General features: G+C 45.0%; 3 protein-coding genes across 7 annotated transcripts in view; 2 read left to right on the top strand and 1 right to left on the bottom strand.

Annotated features, from left to right (window-relative positions):
• The first annotated feature begins 316 nt into the window (after positions 1 to 316).
• LOC119661143 lies at positions 317 to 9,492 on the top strand. 2 transcript variants are annotated; one of them, XR_005250556.1, is made up of 6 exons: positions 317 to 612; positions 776 to 957; positions 1,022 to 1,139; positions 8,290 to 8,533; positions 8,599 to 9,250; positions 9,313 to 9,492. XR_005250556.1 is itself a non-coding variant. In XM_038070350.1 (5 exons), the coding sequence occupies exons 1-5, from the start codon at positions 563 to 565 to the stop codon at positions 8,896 to 8,898; spliced, it is 894 nt and encodes a 297-aa protein (XP_037926278.1). In that variant the 5' UTR covers positions 317 to 562; the 3' UTR covers positions 8,899 to 9,492. The 2 variants fall into 2 exon arrangements, 1 of the variants encoding a protein (XP_037926278.1); XM_038070350.1 differs by having other exon boundaries at positions 8,599 to 9,492.
• A 6,388-nt stretch (positions 9,493 to 15,880) lies between these two features.
• LOC119646888 (NADH dehydrogenase [ubiquinone] iron-sulfur protein 6, mitochondrial) lies at positions 15,881 to 16,574 on the bottom strand. Its single transcript, XM_038047524.1, has 3 exons — positions 16,375 to 16,574; positions 16,104 to 16,280; positions 15,881 to 16,046 (listed from the first exon to the last, which is right to left on the bottom strand). The coding sequence occupies exons 1-3, from the start codon at positions 16,519 to 16,521 to the stop codon at positions 15,975 to 15,977; spliced, it is 396 nt and encodes a 131-aa protein (XP_037903452.1). The 5' UTR covers positions 16,522 to 16,574; the 3' UTR covers positions 15,881 to 15,974.
• Positions 16,575 to 17,029: 455 nt separating this feature from the next.
• LOC119646887 (transmembrane protein 268) overlaps positions 17,030 to 19,749 on the top strand; it is a 53,311-nt gene continuing 50,591 nt past the window's right edge. For 3 of the 4 annotated variants that reach the window (XM_038047523.1, XM_038047520.1, XM_038047522.1), the window contains exon 1: positions 17,031 to 17,953. In XM_038047523.1, the coding sequence (XP_037903451.1) occupies positions 17,615 to 17,953 (339 nt within the window). In that variant the 5' untranslated portion in view covers positions 17,031 to 17,614. Of the gene's footprint in view, positions 17,954 to 19,749 lie in introns of all 4 variants that reach the window. The other variant, XM_038047521.1, reaches the window with a different exon arrangement.

Below are 19,749 nucleotides of genomic sequence, written 5' to 3'. Positions count from 1 at the left end.
CATCTAATTATTGCAGCCGTTTTCTGGAAACATTGCTGTATTAAGATGTGATATGCAATCAGCACAAATGCAGTTTTGTAGTGAGTTTTTTGTAATCATTAACTAAAAATGATTTCCGTTAATTTTCCATAATTCCGGCTCCGGATAATGTCTTGGATGAGAAAGGAGGATAGGTTCACAATAGACCCACTTTACACTGTCAACACAATTGCACTGACTGTGACATTCAATCATCCGAAACAAACTCGACTTCCAATTGGAAGCCAGTTTCCACTTGTTTATCTTTTACACACGCCATACACTCATACATGCTACCCACATCCACTCGTTGCCACACACATCCAATATCGGTCACCTGCTGTCAATTTCCACTTTTCAAAATAAATCGCAGGCGCATACCCACGATTCGAGACAGTTCTCTTGTTATCGAACGTCCCAGGCGAAAATCTAGTTATTCAGTTCATTTAGTCGTGCGAGCGATCGCTTATTTTTCCGCAAATCAGTCGAGTAAATTGTCAATTGTTTTACTAATCAAGAGGGTGAGAAATAGCAAGCAGAAGTCATGGACATTTTGAAAAGGATGTTTGGAAAAGGCGAGGATAAGAAGGAGCCGTAAGTAGTGCATCGGAAGATTCGTGTTGCAAAACGCAAAAGCGATAAGAGACCAATCGATCGATAAATCTGGGGTCGTCGTCGCCGATGTTGTTTTGAATTTTTTCAATGATATTTCTCGAATGAGCATTTGATTTGGTCAACAAAGGTTTGTTCCTTGCAGCGCACAAGGGTTCAAGGATGAGTTTCGGAAGCCAACTTGGTTCGAGGAGAGCGAAACTGACGACGAACTTTTCGACAGTAAAAATAAAGTTCTGTTCCAGATTTTCACGAATCCACTTGAGCTGCAGAAACATTTCGATCAACAGATGCAGGAATTGTTGAAGAACCTCAAGCAGTATGAAGGTTGGTACCGGATGGGGGAGGATTTAGTCAAAGGATGTGGTTGAAGTTGGTTTTCGAATTTCAGAAACTGAGGATTTTGAACGGAACTTCCGTGACGAGTACATGAAACCTGGATTTGAAGAAAGCATTTCCGAGAAATTCAAGCAACACGCAAAAGCCATGGATACGGACCTTGATGGGGAGTAAGTTGATAAATTGCATGCGTTTTTTGCGTTTTTCAGGACACACTTGGATATAATTTTAAGATAGGAGAATAATATGGTTGATGGCTCTTTGTATTAACTTTTATAAGAGTTTTTGGCAATGGCGGACCGTCTACACTTGCACTTGTTAATGATGAAATTATCACAAAGAAATTAAGACATTTTCGCCAATGAAGGCTCTAGATTTGTTGCAGTAAAAGAAAAAAACCAAAACCGGTTTGAGCCATTATTATTATTCTGTTAAGGGAAAGTCGCACCGCGTCCTTGAAGAACTGTTGTGTCCCTTTTACTGGTTATAGTGTACCTATTGATCATAGTATCTCAAGCCGGCCTGTAACTGTTAGGAACTTTAGTATGTTCCCTACTTCCAGAAGTTTCAGCTTTGCATCTGGTATTAAGTGTTCTCCCAGATGTATCGACCTACTTTGCACAAGTGCCGGACACTGTCCCAGGACGTGCATAGAGGTGTCGTCCTCCTCCTCACAAAACCTGCAGGCAGTGTCCGTAGATATCCCTAACTTCCCTAGGTGATAGTTTAGCCGACAATGACCAGTGAGAATTCCCACTATGATTCGGAGGTTCTTTTTGGTGAGGTTTAAGCAATCCTTTGTACGCATGGGTTCGTATCCCCCAATAAGCACCCTGGACTGCTCCATCCCTGGTAGGACCGCCCAATATAGTTCCCTCAACCGTTTCTCTTCGTTTCTTAGATTCATAGGCATGAAACCGTTTCCGATTCCACAGAAGGGTTCTAAAGGTGTAAAGGCATCCCTGCTCCCTTCTTGGCTAGTTCATCCGCTGCCTCGTTGCCTTCCAACCCAGCATGGCCTGGAACCCAAAGTATCCAGACCTTGTTGGACGAGCCGAGTGTATTCAGTCTCTCAAGGCATTCCCATACCAGTTTAGAGTTCACCTGGTTGGACCTAAGTGCCTTGATCGCTGCTTGGCTATCGGTGAGAATAGCTATGTTCTGCCCCCTGTAGTTCCTTTGCAGATTAAAGGAGGTACATTTGTCTATGGCGTATATTTCCGCCTGGAATATGCTAGTGTACCTGCCCATTGGCTCAAAGTACATTTTCCTTGGACCAATGACACCGGCACCCGCTCCTTCTGCTGTGAGGGATCCGTCAGTGTACCAAGTAATCAGTTGCTGGTTTAAGCCGTATGTCGCAGCCACGCTCTCCCAGTTTGCCTTGTTACTCCAACGTGTTTCAAACTTCTTATCGAAGTGAAACCTCGTTGTCATGTTGTCCCTCGGTATCAATAATTCGGGATACCGCCTAGAAAGGATATCAATCTTCCGTCGATTTAGGCAGCTCCCCGCCTCACTCATACTACCGGCCATCCTGAATATTGATCTCCTTGCCTGCATCTGTATGTGCAGATGGAGAGGGGTAAATCCCAGAAGGACCTTAAGGGATGCCGTTGCCCAACTGATACACACGCAAGCCAGCCTTTGGAGCTTATGTAATTCCCTGGCTTGTGTGCTGAGGTGGGTTCTTTCTGCCCAGATTACCACTCCATAGGTAATCATTGGCCTTACTATTGCAGTATATATCCAAAGTAGTATCTTCGGGCTGCAACCCCATTTTTTCCTGCTATGGATCTGCAAGTCATCAGAGCCCTCGTGGCTTTCCGACAAGTGTTTCCGACATGTGTCTTCCAGAGTAATTTTTGGTCCCAAATATATGACCTCTGATTCTCGTTTCACCTCCATATCATGTAATGTTATTGGCTTTCAGGTAATCCAGTTTACGCCTCCTAGTGAATGGTATTATGGTGGTTTTGGTTGGGTTGATCCGCAGACCCACCTTCCTGCACCAGGCACTAGTAACCCTTAATCCAGTTTGGATTCTATCGCATAGGGTATCTTCATATTTGCCCCTACAGATTAAAACAATGTCGTCCGCGTAACCCTGGACTTGTATTCCAGTATTAGTTAACACGTCCAGGAGTTCATCCCCTACCATACTCCACATCAGCGGCGATAGTACTCCACCCTGTGGACAGCCTTGCGTAGGTACCATTTAACCCCGGCGCCACTGAGATCTGTCTCCTTCCTGACGTCTGCTTTTGCTGGTCCTTGCTCTTTGAGCAGTGGTGTTCGTTGGCTGTAGTCCACGCAGTATACCAATGCTCACCTTGGATCCACTGCTTGACGTCCCAACTTCTCCCTTCTTGGGTGTAGTCACCTGGCTCTCAGTAATTCGGAGACGTGCCTCCGCCTGATTAACCAGTTTTGGTGCGGTACGGGGCCCCGCTTTTTTGGTTTTCGTTTTATTTTCTTGTTTTGTACTCATTTGATTCCCACGAGTATGGGGGTTAAGAGGTCCGCCGTGCCATAGCCCCCTGTAGCACGGTAAGGTCTAACTTACTCAATGAGGCGACCAGGTATCAGTGAGGCTCCGTTCGAATACAGTCAGTTACCCCCGACTGCAAACTATCCAATGGTCACGGTTCGCATGACACCCTGGATTGGGGAGGTGTTTTTCGACTCCCCAGTCTAGGTCCGTAGCGTTTTGTTAATAGTAGGGTCACCTCGTACAGGGTGTGGCTATCACCACTCCCTAACGGTCTTGGTAGACGAAAGGCTTGGCCCCTGAAAAGGCACACACCGTCCCAGAGGAGAGACAGCTCATCCTTAGAGAGAGATAGGTTGGCCTCAGGGAGCTATGTTCCGCATCAGTCTATCCTGCAGTGCACTGCTTGACCCCTAGCCATATTTAATAAGCTAATGATTGATGACTTCAGTCGAGAAAAATTCAAGAACTTTCCTCGGAATGGCGGCATTCTCCCAACTTTTTCTATTTCCATATATATGGTGCAGGTCATCGTCCTGTGTCATTTCTCTTTGTCACGTTCTAAATTTCACAATAATGTACCTTTCGCTCTTGAAAAGTGAACCTCGTAGTTGGTAATGATCATTAAATTTTCATGAGAATTAAAGCAGGTACCTCCCTTAATCCACGATCAAATTTAATCTGATTACGAATACTATAGGCACTCTGCGACCCGACCGAATTTGTAACGGGTTTGATAAAGACATTGTAGGAAGCAACTTGGTCAGCATTGCGCTCGCCCGTGATTATTACCCTGATTTGAGTCAGGTACTCACACGCAACTAAGTCGACTGGTATCCAACGTCAAGACACGATACAAATCCAGTACTTCTACGCTCAAGCCAATCTTAGCTAGAGAGTTCTCATTAGCACAAATAAGATGACTATACTATTAAGGACAGCTCTCTCGAAATTTTTTCACAATGAATGCAACCCCGTATCGATCGTTGATGTCCTTATTTTGAAAGTCAACGCAACACCTTCGTCCACATTACCAGGTTTATTGTCTTCCATAGTCGGCCAGCACTCGAAACCATAGAGGGCGATATAGCGGACGATACTAATGCAAATTTCGGGATAAAGGTTAGATTTTTAACCCCATACCCGAAGGGAGTGGAAAGTTTATAGAGGCGGAAAGGAGAAGTGCCCTCTGTTCAGACGCGATGAAAACATGTGGCGGCCACTTCTCTCTCCTTCTCCTTTTTTAACACATTTCGTCCCCAACTTCTTTCTCTTACAGGATAGGGTTGAAAATTCGAACTTTACCATGATCCACTTTGAGGGAGCTAGCCCTGATCCGTTTGTCACATTCCTTCGAGCTAGCTCCGGAACTCTCCCACCTTGCCGTGCCTTCAAGTCAGGTATGTCGTTTCGGCAGCGGGAGGGGACAGGAGGAAGGGAACCGTTAGTTTAAGTAATCCCTTGCCTTCCGGCTCATGTACCGGTCGAGTTTTATTTCCTCTCCAACGAGAAGAACCGGACCGTAATGCGCAACACGACTCCACTTGTCAGCTCCTCAATGTTATCTGGAGAAAGATATCCCGTGTTTAAATAGAGCTGCTGACGAATCACATCCCACTTTCCACGAGCAGAAAAGGTGTGATGGGCGTCGTCCACAACTTCGTTGGGAAACACACAATCAGGAGATCGTGCCATTCCTATTTTGTGCAGGTAAGACTGAAAACCTCCATGCCCACTTAAGAAGTGCGTAAGGAAATAGTCAGTCTAACCATGCTTCCGATTTAGCTACGCACCTAAGCTACCAATGTCTCTTCTCCCTTGCGCTTGTATATGGCTCCACGTTCCCTAGCAAGAAGAACAACGGGGTTAACTCCCGCGATAACCATTACGGCCGATTCAGGGACAGTGCGGTACGCAGACGCCACCGGTAAAGCTCTTCTTCTCTGTACTTGCGCAAGACGCTTACGATATGCCTTTTCGCCACGAGCATCAGTCCATACCTCTGCGTCATAGAGCAGAACAGACTGCGTTAAATTCATCAGGAGTCGTCGCCTGCTACATGTAGGGTCGCCAATATTTGCCACTGGCCGATTAGAGGCCGAAATTCCAACTGCAGTGTGGTTCGCTGCTGCTTTGATTTGCTCAAAAAAGCTCATTTTTGAGTCAAGAGTCCTAGGTACTTTCCCATTGGTTTTGACTCAATTATCAACTTGCCGATCGATATGGGACGGCAGGGTCGGAATTATCTTCTTAGTCAGGACAAATACCTCGGTTTTTTCCAATGCAAGGTTGAAACCATGAGCAGTCATCCATCCGCTTACTCGTCGCATCAATATGTCAAGTCTGTTTTGCACCTGTCCGGCAGTGCGTCGAGCAATAAGCGCCGCGACATTATCTGCATAATCGACCGAGCGCGACTCTTCTGGCACGTCGACTTTAAGCAAACTATCATAGGAAGATGATCAAGGATGGATCCTTGCACTACTGAAGTGACTTCTATCCTCCTCTGACCATCCAGCGTCCCCCAGAGCAGGGTGCGGTTCCTCAGAGAATCATTTCAACATCCGTAAGAGATAGAGCGGTTCATGGAAAGGCTGTCTAATGTGCCTAGAACATCTTTCTATCTTACGTTATTTCTGACGTTAAGCTTTACAAGGAGCATCACCCGTCGAGTTCAGCGTCTGTGTGCCTCAGCTCGGCGAACGGCATGCCCGACTTGCATGACAGCATCTTCCTGCTCTAAAATCGAACTACCGTGGGGATAAGTCTCCGGTAGCGCGAATTGTTTCATCGAGTCTACTTTTGATGAGCTTTTTGAGCACTTTCCCGGCAGTGTCAAGCATACAAAGTGGGTCGTCGACCAAATCCTGCCAAAAACGAGTTTTGCTCCTTTTTATTGCGTTACGGAGTCTCCTTTTGGCTGATCTGCACTCTGTCATTATGGTATATGACTTCTCTCTGTTGTACAGACGTTGTGTCAAGGGGCGGAGTTTGTGACACTCCTTCCGGAGCTGTACAATTTCCACCATCCACCAATACATAAACGGTTTGCCCTCTTGGCCATGGAAGCACCGCAGGCCGTCGTTATGAACCTGATATAACTGATTTTACGACAGTGTCAACTGCAGTGCCATCACTCCCAGGTGTACCCTCCAGCACCGTTCCACCTGTTCCAAGAATTTTGACAAACCTCCCGATGTTCATCTTCGCATACCACCATGCACACCGAGAGCTTGTGTCAACCACGTCGAAGGCAATGTATTGATGGTCTCTTGCCGATAAGTCTTCCAAAATGGCCACTCATCCACTAGCGACACCAGTGACTCCGACGCGAAGATTACGTCGGTGATGCTTCCCTCGCAGCCTGGGCGCCGGCACCTTGGGTGGGGCCGATGTTTAAAACTACAAGTCCTGTTCTCGCTGCCGTTTCCCTTTGGAGTCTGGATGAGGTATGCTCGGGCACCTCGGGGACGCCACCTTCCGTATCGTAAACGACTCATTAAGAATCGTTGACGATCCCTGAGGGGATGGCGTCGAAAGTTCAACGTTTACCCTTTACCTTTTGTTGTTGCGTTAATCACAAAGAACACCAATTGTGGAATGCCACTTTTTGCGGTGCGGTGATACTTGAAGTAATTTCATAGCGCAGCCTTCCGTTGGCTGATACCATAATCAGCAGGTCACTTTGACTGGCAGTTTTCAAGATCCAGGACTGCAGTATAGAGAGGGCTATGCTTCTTACGGTATTTCTCCATGTGTGGCTGGGCAGTAGTTTCGAAGTTCTTAACAGACCTAACTTGATTCACGGTAATTTGAACGATGTCGCGAATGTCGGTGTCAAGAATGTGTTCCACAAAATTTTTATAATATGATACCTAATGGAATGATAATTTGAACAGTCTTTCTTTTTCCATATTAGAAAATCGTACTTTCTTGGAAGTCAAATTAGGTTCTAACGCGATTGAAAAAATTCACACATTCAGAATGTTGGGCTCCTGTTATTCGCTTCCCAGAACTCAGTTGCTATGTAAACAGGGTTTATTGCTTTTTCCGATTTCATTCGTTTGACTACCTCTTCAACTTCTTGAGATTGATAGATGGAATTGTTCGAAATGTCGGCAGTGCTTGTGGAAGTTATGAAGGAGCAATTTTTTCCATTGAAATCTGTTCAACATATTTTCCCATCTGTTCATCGCGGCCCGTCTGCCGGTAAGCAATGTACCATTCTTGTCATCTTGGTGGATATTCTGTATGCGTTTCCCGCTTCTGACAAGTCGATGCAGATCTTTCTCACTGTCCAAAAAGCCGAAAATCTCCAAACATTGTCGTTACGGGAGCGGAGACTATGTTTCTCCCTCACATGTTTGAGCAAGGTGTTATCAGAGCCTACCTTGACGTTCAGATCACCCATGACAATCGCAATGACAGCTTTAGGTGCGTTGAGTTGCTCATTGAAAGCCTTTTTTTCTGCATCAGAAGTCTCCGCAGTAGCACAGAGCCGTAAAAGGCGGAGAAATACTCCCAGAGACCCACCATATTACCTCGCTTAATCCCGCATTGGTCCAGCCTGTATCGCTGAAGTTGTAGTAAGCGAGCCTCTCTGGGGCCCCGATACCATCATAGGCAAGTGTTTGCAGATTTCAGAATTCAATCATAAACCAAGACGAAAGCAAAAGGTCAAAGCTTCTCTGACCTGAGACGCCAAGGTGTTATGCAGCCATTCAAACTCTAGTGGCCCTTCTCTCTCAAACGGGTTTGGAACCATCTATGATGGAGTGTGAAAAAATTCGAATTTATCACTCTCTTCTTATTTTGCCATTGCCTTCCAGGATTTATGCGGATCAGCTGCATTCGCTACTCCAACGTTTCGCACCGGATATGCGATTGATTCCAGAAAATGAGAAACGAAAACCTTTGCAACCAAAAGTCAAATTGTCCGATGAAGAAACCATCATGGGGCGTATCCACGGCACGATCAGTGACGGTACGGAGCAACCACCAGCAAGACGTCGTGACAAGTTCCTTCAGAAAATACCACCACAGTTTGGTGGTGTTTTCGATGGAACATACCAGGTAACGCAGATGGTCTAATGTGTACAAACATGAATGAAATAGCTTAAATGTCTGCATACTCACAGGGCCCGAAGATGTTTGGTCAGAGTATCATGACTCAAACTACTCGCAAACCGGACGGATCATATGAAACAAAACGAGTCATTCGCGATACAGAAGGCAACGTCAAGACGACTATAACGCGTTCAGCTGACGGTAAAACCGAGACCATTACCACCTACGGTGATGAGAAGGGGAAGGAGTCAATTAAAGGCAACGCGCAGAAGAAATTGCCAGTGGCAGCTATGGACGCAAATACGAGTTCGGAATTGCGCAATCTGTTCGTTTCGAAAGAAGGCTATGCATTGCCAAGGAACCTCTGGTGACCACAGGTCGTAGTAGCTGAGCAACTGAAATTCATTACTACACTTATTAATAAATATACATGTCTAGCTATCATAACACTCAGTGTAAGGTTTTGCCGTTTTATTAGCTGAAAATTGGAGTGTACAATCTAATCTACCATGATTTTAAACCAACGAGTTTTTTGTCCTTCATAAAAAACTGAAAAAGTTTCATCTCTTTATTGACACAAACAATGTTAAGGGAAAGAACTAAGAACACTAAAGAGTCTTCTAAGCATTTGGGCGAGAAAGTGCGACAAGTAAAATATATGGAAATTTAGTGGACCTGATTCTTTTTCCGAGGATTGCAGTCCATCCTCCAGTAGACATAAACGTATGTAGTATTACTTGAATGTAGTTAACTCATTGTACTTGATAAAAAGAAGATATTTTTAGTCTGAACTGTAGAAGGGAAGGAACACAAGGATTTGGACATTTTTGATCATTGTATCGATTTTCATCAGATTGAAATTGAAAGAAAAGACTTATAATGACTGAAAACCCTTTAGGTAGGGAAGATGATGATATTTCCGCGAGTTTATCGAACTTTCAATAAAAACTTAAATTTACAGTGAATCAGTTGTTTTAGTGATTTTATTTTGTTCTATGCTTTTTATTAGCTGAAGATGTTGAGTTTGGAGTTTCTTGGAAAACAGTGGGTGAAATGATACAGTAACTCGCTATAGGATGGCACTGGATCAAGGTTTACAAGAGGGGTAAAAATAAGTTGCCCAAATCATGTAGACCGTGCCGACTTCCGGGTTCAGTAGGCTCCTTGGTGGCTAGGGAGGAAGTTATGGCTGTGAAGCTGCAGCTGCAAGGAGGTGATTTTATTTTTCTCGGTTTTTGAATTCTCGCGTGAAGCAGTTGACTTGGATACTTAGAGATTCTTCTGCTTCCTTTTTTGTTTTGCTTGTCGCTATGATTATCTTCTAAGGAGCCAGATTACAATGTCAGATGGTGTCATTGCTCCGGATAGAATGGGGTCTAGGACTTAGAGGTTCACACTTTCCTTCGCATTCTTTATGTTTAAGGTTTCAGCCGCAATATCTTTGCTGCTTTTTGACGTTGAAATCTACAGAACAACTTTGCAGGAGGTGGTAGAGTGTTCCCTTCTATACACATGATTGCCTGAATCCTCTCGGAACGCTGTTAATCTGAACCTGATCACTTTGTTTAGGATTTTTGCAAACAAATTAATGGGACAACGTTTTAATTTTTTTCCAGGAATTTATTCTTTTATGGGATGGGAACGATTTTTATTTCGACTCATTTTTTGGGTGGCTTAAGCAGGCTTTAAATGAGGGCGCCCTTGGCTTCACGGCTGAGTCAGCGTATAAGTTGGTAAGGTCCTGGGGCTGACTAAATTTTGCGTTTATCTAAAAATGCTTTCCGAGATGGAGCTACTTTTATCCATGCGTGCCAGCACAAAATTGCACATTGTACGCGGTAGCATTTGTTCTATCCTTGAGGGTTTTTTGATTGGTTTGGAATAGCGATTTGAGGTCTGCACTCCACCACGTTTAATGTCGGGATCTTCTAACATTTATCTTGGAAGTTGAGTTAGCGACTTTGTCACAAATGGATCGGGTTAGATTTTGCAGATTTGATTGAGGAGAAATAGTTTGGATTCCAGGCTTGAGGTGTTTGTATCTAATCCTGAATTTGGACAGACCTTGAATTTCCTATTTCTGGATGCAAATAGCTATGTGGTGGCTTCCCTGATTTTGCATGCTTGCTCACGGCTCTAAAAGTGCTTTCAAAACATTTTCCCCATAATAAGTCGCATTGCCTTTGACACCAGATTCGATAAAAATGATTGAAGAGCGTTCATCGGCGATCATAGCTGCCCATACCATTACTTGAGATGGGAAATTACTTCAGGTGGCCATTCGTACGCTCAAATTGTCGATTGTGCTTTTCGTCAAGTAAATACGATCATTTTGAAAGTTTATGAACTGCTCAATAGGAAAATTTTCTCATCAGAAAACACAATCTTCGGAAATTCGCCACATGTGCAAACGTAACAGCTCTTTTGCTCTTCCGTATCTAACTTTTTTTGCATTGGTGTCAGATCGTGTGCTTTTTGGAACTTTTAAGGCTTGCTCTCGAGCTCATTTTTCAATACCCTTTACATGCTTCACCGGGGGGTTTCCAGTTCTTTGGCTATTCGATTACCACTACGACGTGGGTTTGTTTCAAGTCGAGCCTTCACTTTCCAAACCATTTCAGGCGATGTTGGTGTTTTTTATTGCAGCCACTACTTTGGTGCTCAGAGGTGGCGGTGAGGAAGATGGGACGGCAACCCTATCGGCCAAACCAAAACCAAGTGGTCGAGGAGAACCTCCATAGTGGTGGCACCGGGAGACGCTGTAATTACTTTGGCTTGTCGGCCGTGATTCAGTAGGCGAATGCTCCAAAGACCTAATTAGGGCGATCAGACTCGAGTCTGCACGGGGACTCATCTGAAGTGGCAAATTGGTCACGAAACCTTACCAGGGGTATACTGGTACCATGGGAACCGGGAAAGCCCCTGGACTCACATACTTCGGGTGAACTCCTGTTGTATGTGAGGACAGCTCGGTTATTTGCGGTTGGCCCCCTAGTGGGAGTTTCATGGTGGTTGTGGTTGTGCTCAAGCGAGAAGATACCTTCGGGCCTCGACGTGGTGTTGCGTATCAACACGGGTGCCGTACACCATAGTTCGGTAGAGATTTAGGTAATTCTTGCATCCACCAGTATGAATGCTAAACCATGCACTTGGTATAGACTGGTACCGTTGTTGCTTGTCTCAGCGGGGCTCTGATTGTGGTCACAAAATCAATCCGTGTCTGAAGAGGACCGTAGGATTAAGTCTCACGACAGGTGCCTACGTAAAACACTATGGGCTTCACTGCAGCCACTACTATACTACTACTTATAGTACGACATTCAAACATTTTATTCACTTTGATCTATTTGAGCTGAACAAAGGCATTGTCCTTGCGATTTCCCAGCGTTTGAATTCCATTTCGAAATACTTTTCTTTTATAATACTTAAACGCAAATGCTTTTGGTGGCTTGTGCACCGTATACTGAAATATCCTCAAACCAATTTTGGAGTAGCTGTTATTATCCGTTTGCCAGATAAACCGGAGTGAAGTTAGTAACAGTTTACTTGCTCCACCCTGTATATCAAAACCACTTCAATTGACATGAAACTCTAGGGGCGTGTCGTTTTTGGAGATACTTTGAATATTAAGTTCTAGAATGTCGACAATTTTTTTTTGCTTTTTTTTTTACTTGTAAATGAAGGTATCAACAGAATTACGAATCTTAAGATACGTCCGGATAGCTGAGTGGTTAGAGCGCAAGGCTGTCGTACGGAAGGTCGCGGTTCAAATCTCACTGGTGGCAATGGAATTTGTATCGTGATTTGACGTCGGACACCAGTCGACTCAGCTGTGAATGAGTACCTGAGTCAAATCAGGGTAATAATCTCGGGCGAGCGTAATGCTGACCACATTGCCTCCCACAGTGTACTGTGGTGTACCGTTACGGTCTTGAATGAAGTGCTCTAACACACTTCAAGGCCCTGATCCAACATGGATTGTTGCGCCAACGATTATTAATTATTATTAAGATACGAAGACTTTAGTTCCTGGTCGCTGTTGTTTTGGAAGATTTCATTAATTAGTTTAAGAATTTGACCTAACATTTTTTGGTACTAAGATATCATTTTATAATACGGCTGACAAGAAAAGAAGTGGCAAAGAAAGGTTCATTCGGTAATTGAGGGAAGAGTGGGTTTGTGGAGATCCGATGATTAATTTCAGTCACACTTCTACAGTGCCTTCTACACCTGATTCATTTGTATTACGGTTGTTGTTCACTTTAATTGTAGAACAAAGGAATAATTCATAAACTTTTCCGGGTTATGTCTGTTTGGACTTGGCTAAGCTTTGGGAATTTTGACCGTTAAAGTGGATTCCTTGGGAATGTCTTCCTCTGAAAAAGGCAGGAGAATTCTTTATGGCACAGAAATAGAGCAACGCATTTTCAGAGATGAAAGGGCTTAGCAAAAGGGCCTTGATTTGGGAATTAAGAACAAATGTGTTAGTATTCCTGGCAGGTTTTGATTCCTTTGACCCTCGCATAACCTACCTCGTCCACAATCCCTTAGATTTTCTGATTCGTAGGGAGATCATAAAATTTCGGCTCATCCAGATTGATACTACTTTCCGGTACAATTTTATCTGGATTTAGAGGGAGCATTCAACTAGTTAGTATGAACGCTATTAAGGAAGCCTTGACCAGTATTGGATTGGAGGGGTATCATACGTATTGAATTATATCCATGCCAAGAACCAGACTAATCCAGTCGGATCTGGAAGGCAACCACTTAACCGGGGCTGTGAATAGAAGCACGCCCCAAGATTTCGCCATCTCTCCGGTGCTCTGGTTAATAGTGATGGACGAAATTTTTCGAATATTGGACAGCAGCCGGGTGAAGGTGGTGGCTTATACCGACAACAAGGTGATATTATTGTCAGGGATGCTTCCCTCTATTATTAGTGACATCATGGAAGGAGTGTTGGCAAAAGTGTGCCTGTTGGCTGCAAGATGTGGACTCGGCATAAACGGAACTGATACTATACCGAGGCAAGTTTACCTGAATTCCACCTACCACTGCTGAATGAATAATGATTGGTTCTTTCCTCCAATGAGAGAACCTTTGCAAAAACATGGGGTCTTCGGCCGCGACTGGTTTTCTAGATGTATACAGCAGGTGCATATCCCATGTGAATATACGGCTCTATTTTATGGCGATAGGCTTTGAGCAAAAAGTACAATACAACGAAGCTTAACAGGATTAAAAAAACCACGTGCGCAGGTACTATCGGTGCTCTGTAGTCCTGCTCGGCAGATGCTCTCAATGTACTCCTGCATTTCCTCCCCATAGACCTCCACATTAAATATGTTGTAGCGTGCAGCGCCGTCAGCCCTACGACCAAAGTAACATTCTAGACGAAGTACTTCGGGAAATTTGGACCTTTCCCACGGACTATGCAATACGCAAGCTGCACTTGACGAGAAATTTTGCTCTGGGCTTTCCAACCAGAGCAGAGGGAAAAACTCGCGGCGTGTTGCAAGGCCATGACACAGTATTCTTCACCGACGGAACAAAGATGGCTTGTGGAGGCGATGAGGGGGTTCTCTCGAATACAACAACACAGTTTCCCAGGTTTCGCCAGTGTATTCCAAGCGGAACTACGGGGGATACTGGAAGCCTGTCAATGACTGGGGCATGATCCGAGCTCTAAGCACAACATAGCCATTCTGACTGCCAGCCAAGCGGCCTTTAAGGACTTGCTTGTATTCAGTGGCGATATTCTCCAGGCTGGTGGGGCAGTGCAGAAACGCGCTGAACAGTCTATGCGGCACACTCAAGGTCACCCTCCTTTGAGTTCCCGATCATAGGAGCATAGAGGCGAATGTACAGGTATAGGGTACAGTCGGTGTCGCGCTGGCGACTATCAAGGCGCAATCTACTCGCACTAATTAGCAGTTGCGGACCTCAAATGGCGAATCTCACCACCTATGCCAAGTCAAGTAGGATTTGGCCCGCTTATAACAAAACCGGATCGCAGGAGCTGCTGTGTCAGACTCGTGGAAATGCGTACAAAATTACGGCGGTCTGCACGGGGCACTGGCCTACAGGGGACGATGCTGTCAGGTTCGGCATACTCTACAATTCCCATTGCCGAAACTGCAGAGAAGAGGGGGAAACCCTCAGGCACTTCCTTTCCCATTGCCCAACTCTAGCTAGAGTTAGGCTAGGGACACTAGGTAAATCAATTGGGGACCTCAGAGAGATTTCTAATTGCAAGGTGGGACTGCTTCCCTTCGTGAATGCCGGCTGACTCTGAAGATCTGAGCCGGCTGGACTTTGCCTCTTTGTTTTCATAATAGCAGCCATGGTCTCAGGAGTTTGTGGCATCAAAACGGCGCACCACAGCACTAATTGGGCTCGTCGGAGCGGCCGCTGATACCTATCTACCAAGTTTATCTACGAGAACCAGGGAATCTTTCCTGAAGTTAGTGAAGTCATATAAGCTTTCTGGATGTTACTGTTTAAGTTGTGCTGACTTGGGTTCGTAGGTAAAGTAGGTTGTCCTAAATGGCTGACGGTCCACATACGCAATGGAAGACTGGACTGGATCAACTTGATATTCTCAGTTTGCATTGCTTTGATGAATAAAAAACTATTTCAAACAAAGTGTGCAGACGGAGGCGATTTCATCAGACGCTGCCTTAGCGCCTCTACCCTGCGGAGTAGCGTGACCAGAATCGACTACAGGCAGCATTTGGCTATTTTTTATTAAATTTGAAATCCGACAAGGGAATGAATTGTATTCATTGAAACCGTCTGGGTTGCACCTACACTGGTTTCAGCTAATAAAATAAAATTTTACTTCGGAATGAGTTGTCCTGAGCTCGCCATCCACTTAATAGCGGGAAGCACTAGTTTGAGAAAGCGACCAAGCCAAATGCACAATTTTTGAGGGAATTGTCCAAGAAAAGAGTAGTCCGTGCACTTAATAGAACAAGCAAGTTGCTTCTGAAAGTTGTGCGGTCCGCCATTAAGTGGACAGCGGGGCCCAGAACAACTCATTTCCAAACAAAATTGTATTTCAAAATTTGCAGATTTTGTAACTTCAAAGTGATGTAAGGCCCTGAACGATTTTCCAAGCGTTACGTAGGGTTTGATAAATCATGACCTGCTGGATTTGAATAGTCCAAAATGGTAGATGGCATAACACCAAGACACCGTACCCGTGGTAAGGATCCAGGTCTCCGAAACAACTCTGGCTTGGGGCGTCAAAATCGTAACAATTTCCCGACTTGAAACTCCCATTTCCACTGTTAAAAAGGTGAAACAAGGAAATGTCTACTCTTTCAAATAATGTCAAAGAAACTCCACTTGTGTCTACTTTCTTTAAATACATTTTAATCTAAACAAAGTGAAGTAGCTTTGGATCACCAACAAATTTCCACTAAACATTTCGAACAATCGTTCAATGGTGATGATCATCCTTCTTGACGAATCGTAAGCCACAATATCCGCAAATATGTGCACCAGGCTTGTCCTGAAATTATTAAACCATTAACAACCCCGAATAACTTCCAATTTCCCATAAATATACCAAATTAATGTAAACTTTCGGATGTCCTAGGGGTCCATTGCCTCCATCGCAGTACACTACCCTCTCAGTAACTTCCTTCGGTGGAATCTCATCGATCAATTTAATACCCCAATTCTCATTAACATATCGTTTCGCGTTGGTGAATCGAACATTTCGGTAGTCATCCTTTTCGAAAACCTAAAATACCGAAAAATTATTGTTGACAAAGTGTTTGCATAACATCTTGATGGTCTGCTGCTGTAGGCAATGATTGGGAGATTCGATAGGTTACCTGCCCGGTATGAGTGACTTTCTCCAAATCTGCCCGAGGAGCTGATGATGCTGGTTTTCCGCCGCTACCACATGAGGCAGCTGAGCTGTAGAGCCTTTGGTTTCGGCTTAATTTGCCGAGATCGATGACTACCTTCCTGCATGCCATGATTGGAAGTTGATTTGACAGTATCGAGGCTGGTGGGAATTTGACGTTTGGTTATTTGGTTATTGTGAATTTGTGTTTTGGTTGGAACGATTTTTGTAGGTGGAACGAAAGTGGGAGTTGCGTAATTTTTCAACGGACAAATGGCGGTGGGACGTTGTATTCAATTTGTTGAAAATAATATTTCTTTTTCCCTCATTGAAACCCTTTTCTGAATTACTTCGAAACTGATAAGACATAAATCGACCTTTCTTCGTACACAAATGATTCAAAATTTCCACCCAAACCCCAAATGAGTAAAAACCCAAAACCCACTCAATTCCCCCCATATTCCACTCAACTCCAATCAGTACAATGCAAATGCAAAAGCTCCGCTTTGCATGGTACCAGCAAAGTTCCTCCGCAACGTCAGCCACCTGAGCACCACCAACACCGGCCGTCTCGCTCGCTCTCACGTCTGTTTACACGGCCACCACTATTTTCACCTGTGTGCTTTCGCAGTACCATTTATTCGTAGCAAGTACTCCTCCAGTGACAGCGGAGCGCAGAAAACTTTGGAGCTTGGAGCAACTTTTCACCGTGGCCGTCGACTGAAACGTTGCCGTTCTGCTGAGTGCAAGGTGTGACACGGCGCCCAATTCTACTTGTTTTTCGTGATTGCTAGCGGACGCCAGGTTCCGTTTGTTCCTTTACTAATTTTTTGGGCAGAAGGTTCCTAGCAAGTGTTCTGTCGCGTGCCTGAAATCGATAGTTAATGCGTGTGGTCTGTGTTCCGTAGCAGAATCCAGAGGTGTTGTACGAATGGAGGATTCCTTAAAGATGTTCACCACGTAATCAAGTCGGTCATTGCCAAGATCTCAAGAGTGCCAAGAATTCTGAGACGATTAGGCGTAGTCGTGGTTGGTTGGTGCCGGGACCGTTCATTTGCCCAGCTCGAAAGTGCCGCGTTCTGGTTCAGTGGCGAAAGTCGTGTCGGTGTCGTTCTAGATTGCCTTTCCCAAAAACGTTCTGTGACCGGATTCCGCGACTTTGAAACCGTGGCTTGTGCCGCTTTCCAAGTGTGGTCTGAATCGGAAGTATCAAATTCGAATTCGCAATGAACTCGACGAATCCAACAACGGTGGCGGGTGGCGACGAGCCGGATCGCGTCCCGAACACGGCCATTGAGTTATCAACCTCACCAAACTCCAATGCACATTCCATCAGTCTCCCGCCGCCCAACCGTGCAATGAACACCTCGAAACCGACCCCAGGCGACCAAGCTAAGGCAAACTGGGTGCAATTCGAAGAAGACGACGATGAACGGAATCACGCACCGCCCGGAGTTGGGGCTGGGTCCCCACAGAACATTGCGCTGCAGTCAGTAGCCGCCGGAACCCCCAACAGACTCGAGACAGTGACGACCGTACCGCAGAGACCTCATTCACCTGCACAGGTAAGAACAGGGGCGGCATCACTCTCGCCGCTATTATCATTGAAACGTTCCGGCCAGATCGAATCGCGCTAGTTGTCGGGTGGAAAAGTCCACACAGAAACAATTTCATTAGCATAGGCGAGTGACTGATTTCATACTTATTGGAGCCCAAATGTTTACTCGTGCCGAACGCATCATTGGGCGAGCAAACAAGTTTCCCGTTGCCCCTTGTTTTGCGAACTCCGTACTCCAAGCTTAACGACGTGCCACAGTCCTTCGCCTACCCGCCTCGGATCCCGTTGCATTGATACCGTGGTCAGCATTGGGCAAGCGGGCAAACAACTTTTCGTTCCATGCGCTAGTTCTCCGTGTTTTGACGAAATGGCAGTCATGAAGCGAGCAGAGGAGGAACACAATGTTTTGGAATTTGATAGTCTGGGAGCGTGTGTAACGTCAATGATTCACATGACCGTATCACGATTTAGGCGGCGGTGCGGGAATTGCAGGTGCAACTGCTCGTTGTTTCCACATTACGCCCTTTAGGTGACCCGAAACCAAGTCACACGTCGATAGTCAGGTAGATAGCGAGCGGAATGGGTGAGCTATCAACGTCCGAACTTTCTAACGTGGTCAGAAAGTGTAGACTGGCTGCGTTGCTGATAGATGGCTTAATACATCTTGGGTATCGCTGATACTCTGAAATCAAATATGACAATAAAGATTTATGGCTCTGATAATAGGCTTTGTTTATAAAATTTGGGATGATTGTCTTTAGTGAGGGAATTGTGACTATCATGCTTACTTGAGTCTTCTTCCATGATAGCGATAAGTTTAATATTTGAATGAAAAAAGACATTTTAATTCTATTTTAATCGATTCGCGCAACCTTCCTACCTAGCAAGCGATAATTCATCTTCTTCTTTTTCTTTAGCCTTTGTCCCGTTCACAAGCGGGGTCGGCTCGTCGTGATCGGCTACGCCATTTGGCTCTATCGAATGCCTGATCTGGGTGCAATCTCGAGGCTTTCAAATCCCCATCCGGCGTATCAAGCCACCGTTGTTTTGGTCGTTTACCATCGACTTCGATGTTCAGACCAATCTTTGCAAGTGAATTTTCGTTTGCACGAATTGCGTGACTATACCATCGAAGACGCCTCTCTCGCAACTTTTTCACGATCGGTGCAACCCCATAACGATCGCGGATATCCTCATTTCGGATGTGATCTAAACGTGTGACGCCACTAGTCCAACGTAGCATCTTCGTCTCCATTACCGCAAGACGCCGTTCATTGTCTTTTATGGTCGGCCAACACTCAGAACCATAGAGAGCGACTGGACGGACGACATTGCGGTAAATTCTAGATTTGAGACGTTCGTTGATACGTCGATCACAAAGAACACCAGTTGTGGAACGCCACTTCATCCAGGTTGCGTTAATGCGTGAAGCAATTTCATAACTCAGCTCTCCATTGGCTGATAGCGTTGACCCGAGGTATTTAAATCGCTCAGTTCTGGGCAGATCACTGCCGCTGACAGTGATTGTGTCGTCAAAAATTCAGTTTTGTTTAAATTCAATCTGAGACTGTGTTGCATGAGGCGATCATTCCATTTTTGAACAAGTTTCTCGAGATCATTTTTGCTATCAGATGCTAGGAAAACATCATCTGCATAAAGCAGTGTGTAGGGCGCTAGACGTTGGATATCCCGTATGACGGTGTCCATAACAAGGACAAAGAGGAGTGGTGAGAGTGCACTTCCTTGATGAAAACCAACAGAGACACGAAGCGGTTTTGATACACCCGCCATGCTTCGAACTTT

This window comes from Hermetia illucens, chromosome 1 (genome assembly GCF_905115235.1).
Source record: "Hermetia illucens chromosome 1, iHerIll2.2.curated.20191125, whole genome shotgun sequence".
In the NCBI taxonomy this organism is placed as follows: Eukaryota; Metazoa; Arthropoda; class Insecta; order Diptera; family Stratiomyidae; genus Hermetia; species Hermetia illucens.
Note: the sequence above shows the minus strand (reverse complement) of the source record. Positions and strands in the feature narration are given on the sequence as shown.

Excerpts from the sequence above, each read along its gene's own strand:
- LOC119661143 (XM_038070350.1), top strand. The coding sequence starts at position 563 with ATGGACATTTTGAAAAGGATGTTTGGAAAAGGCGAGGATAAGAAGGAG. Across the intron at positions 613-775 it reads GGCGAGGATAAGAAGGAGCC|CGCACAAGGGTTCAAGGATG; the intron begins GTAAGTAGTGCA and ends TGTTCCTTGCAG. Across the intron at positions 8,534-8,598 it reads TTTTCGATGGAACATACCAG|GGCCCGAAGATGTTTGGTCA; the intron begins GTAACGCAGATG and ends GCATACTCACAG.
- LOC119646888 (XM_038047524.1), bottom strand. The coding sequence starts at position 16,521 with ATGGCATGCAGGAAGGTAGTCATCGATCTCGGCAAATTAAGCCGAAAC. Across the intron at positions 16,281-16,374 it reads AAGTCACTCATACCGGGCAG|GTTTTCGAAAAGGATGACTA; the intron begins GTAACCTATCGA and ends TCGGTATTTTAG. Across the intron at positions 16,047-16,103 it reads CGAAAGTTTACATTAATTTG|GACAAGCCTGGTGCACATAT; the intron begins GTATATTTATGG and ends TAATAATTTCAG.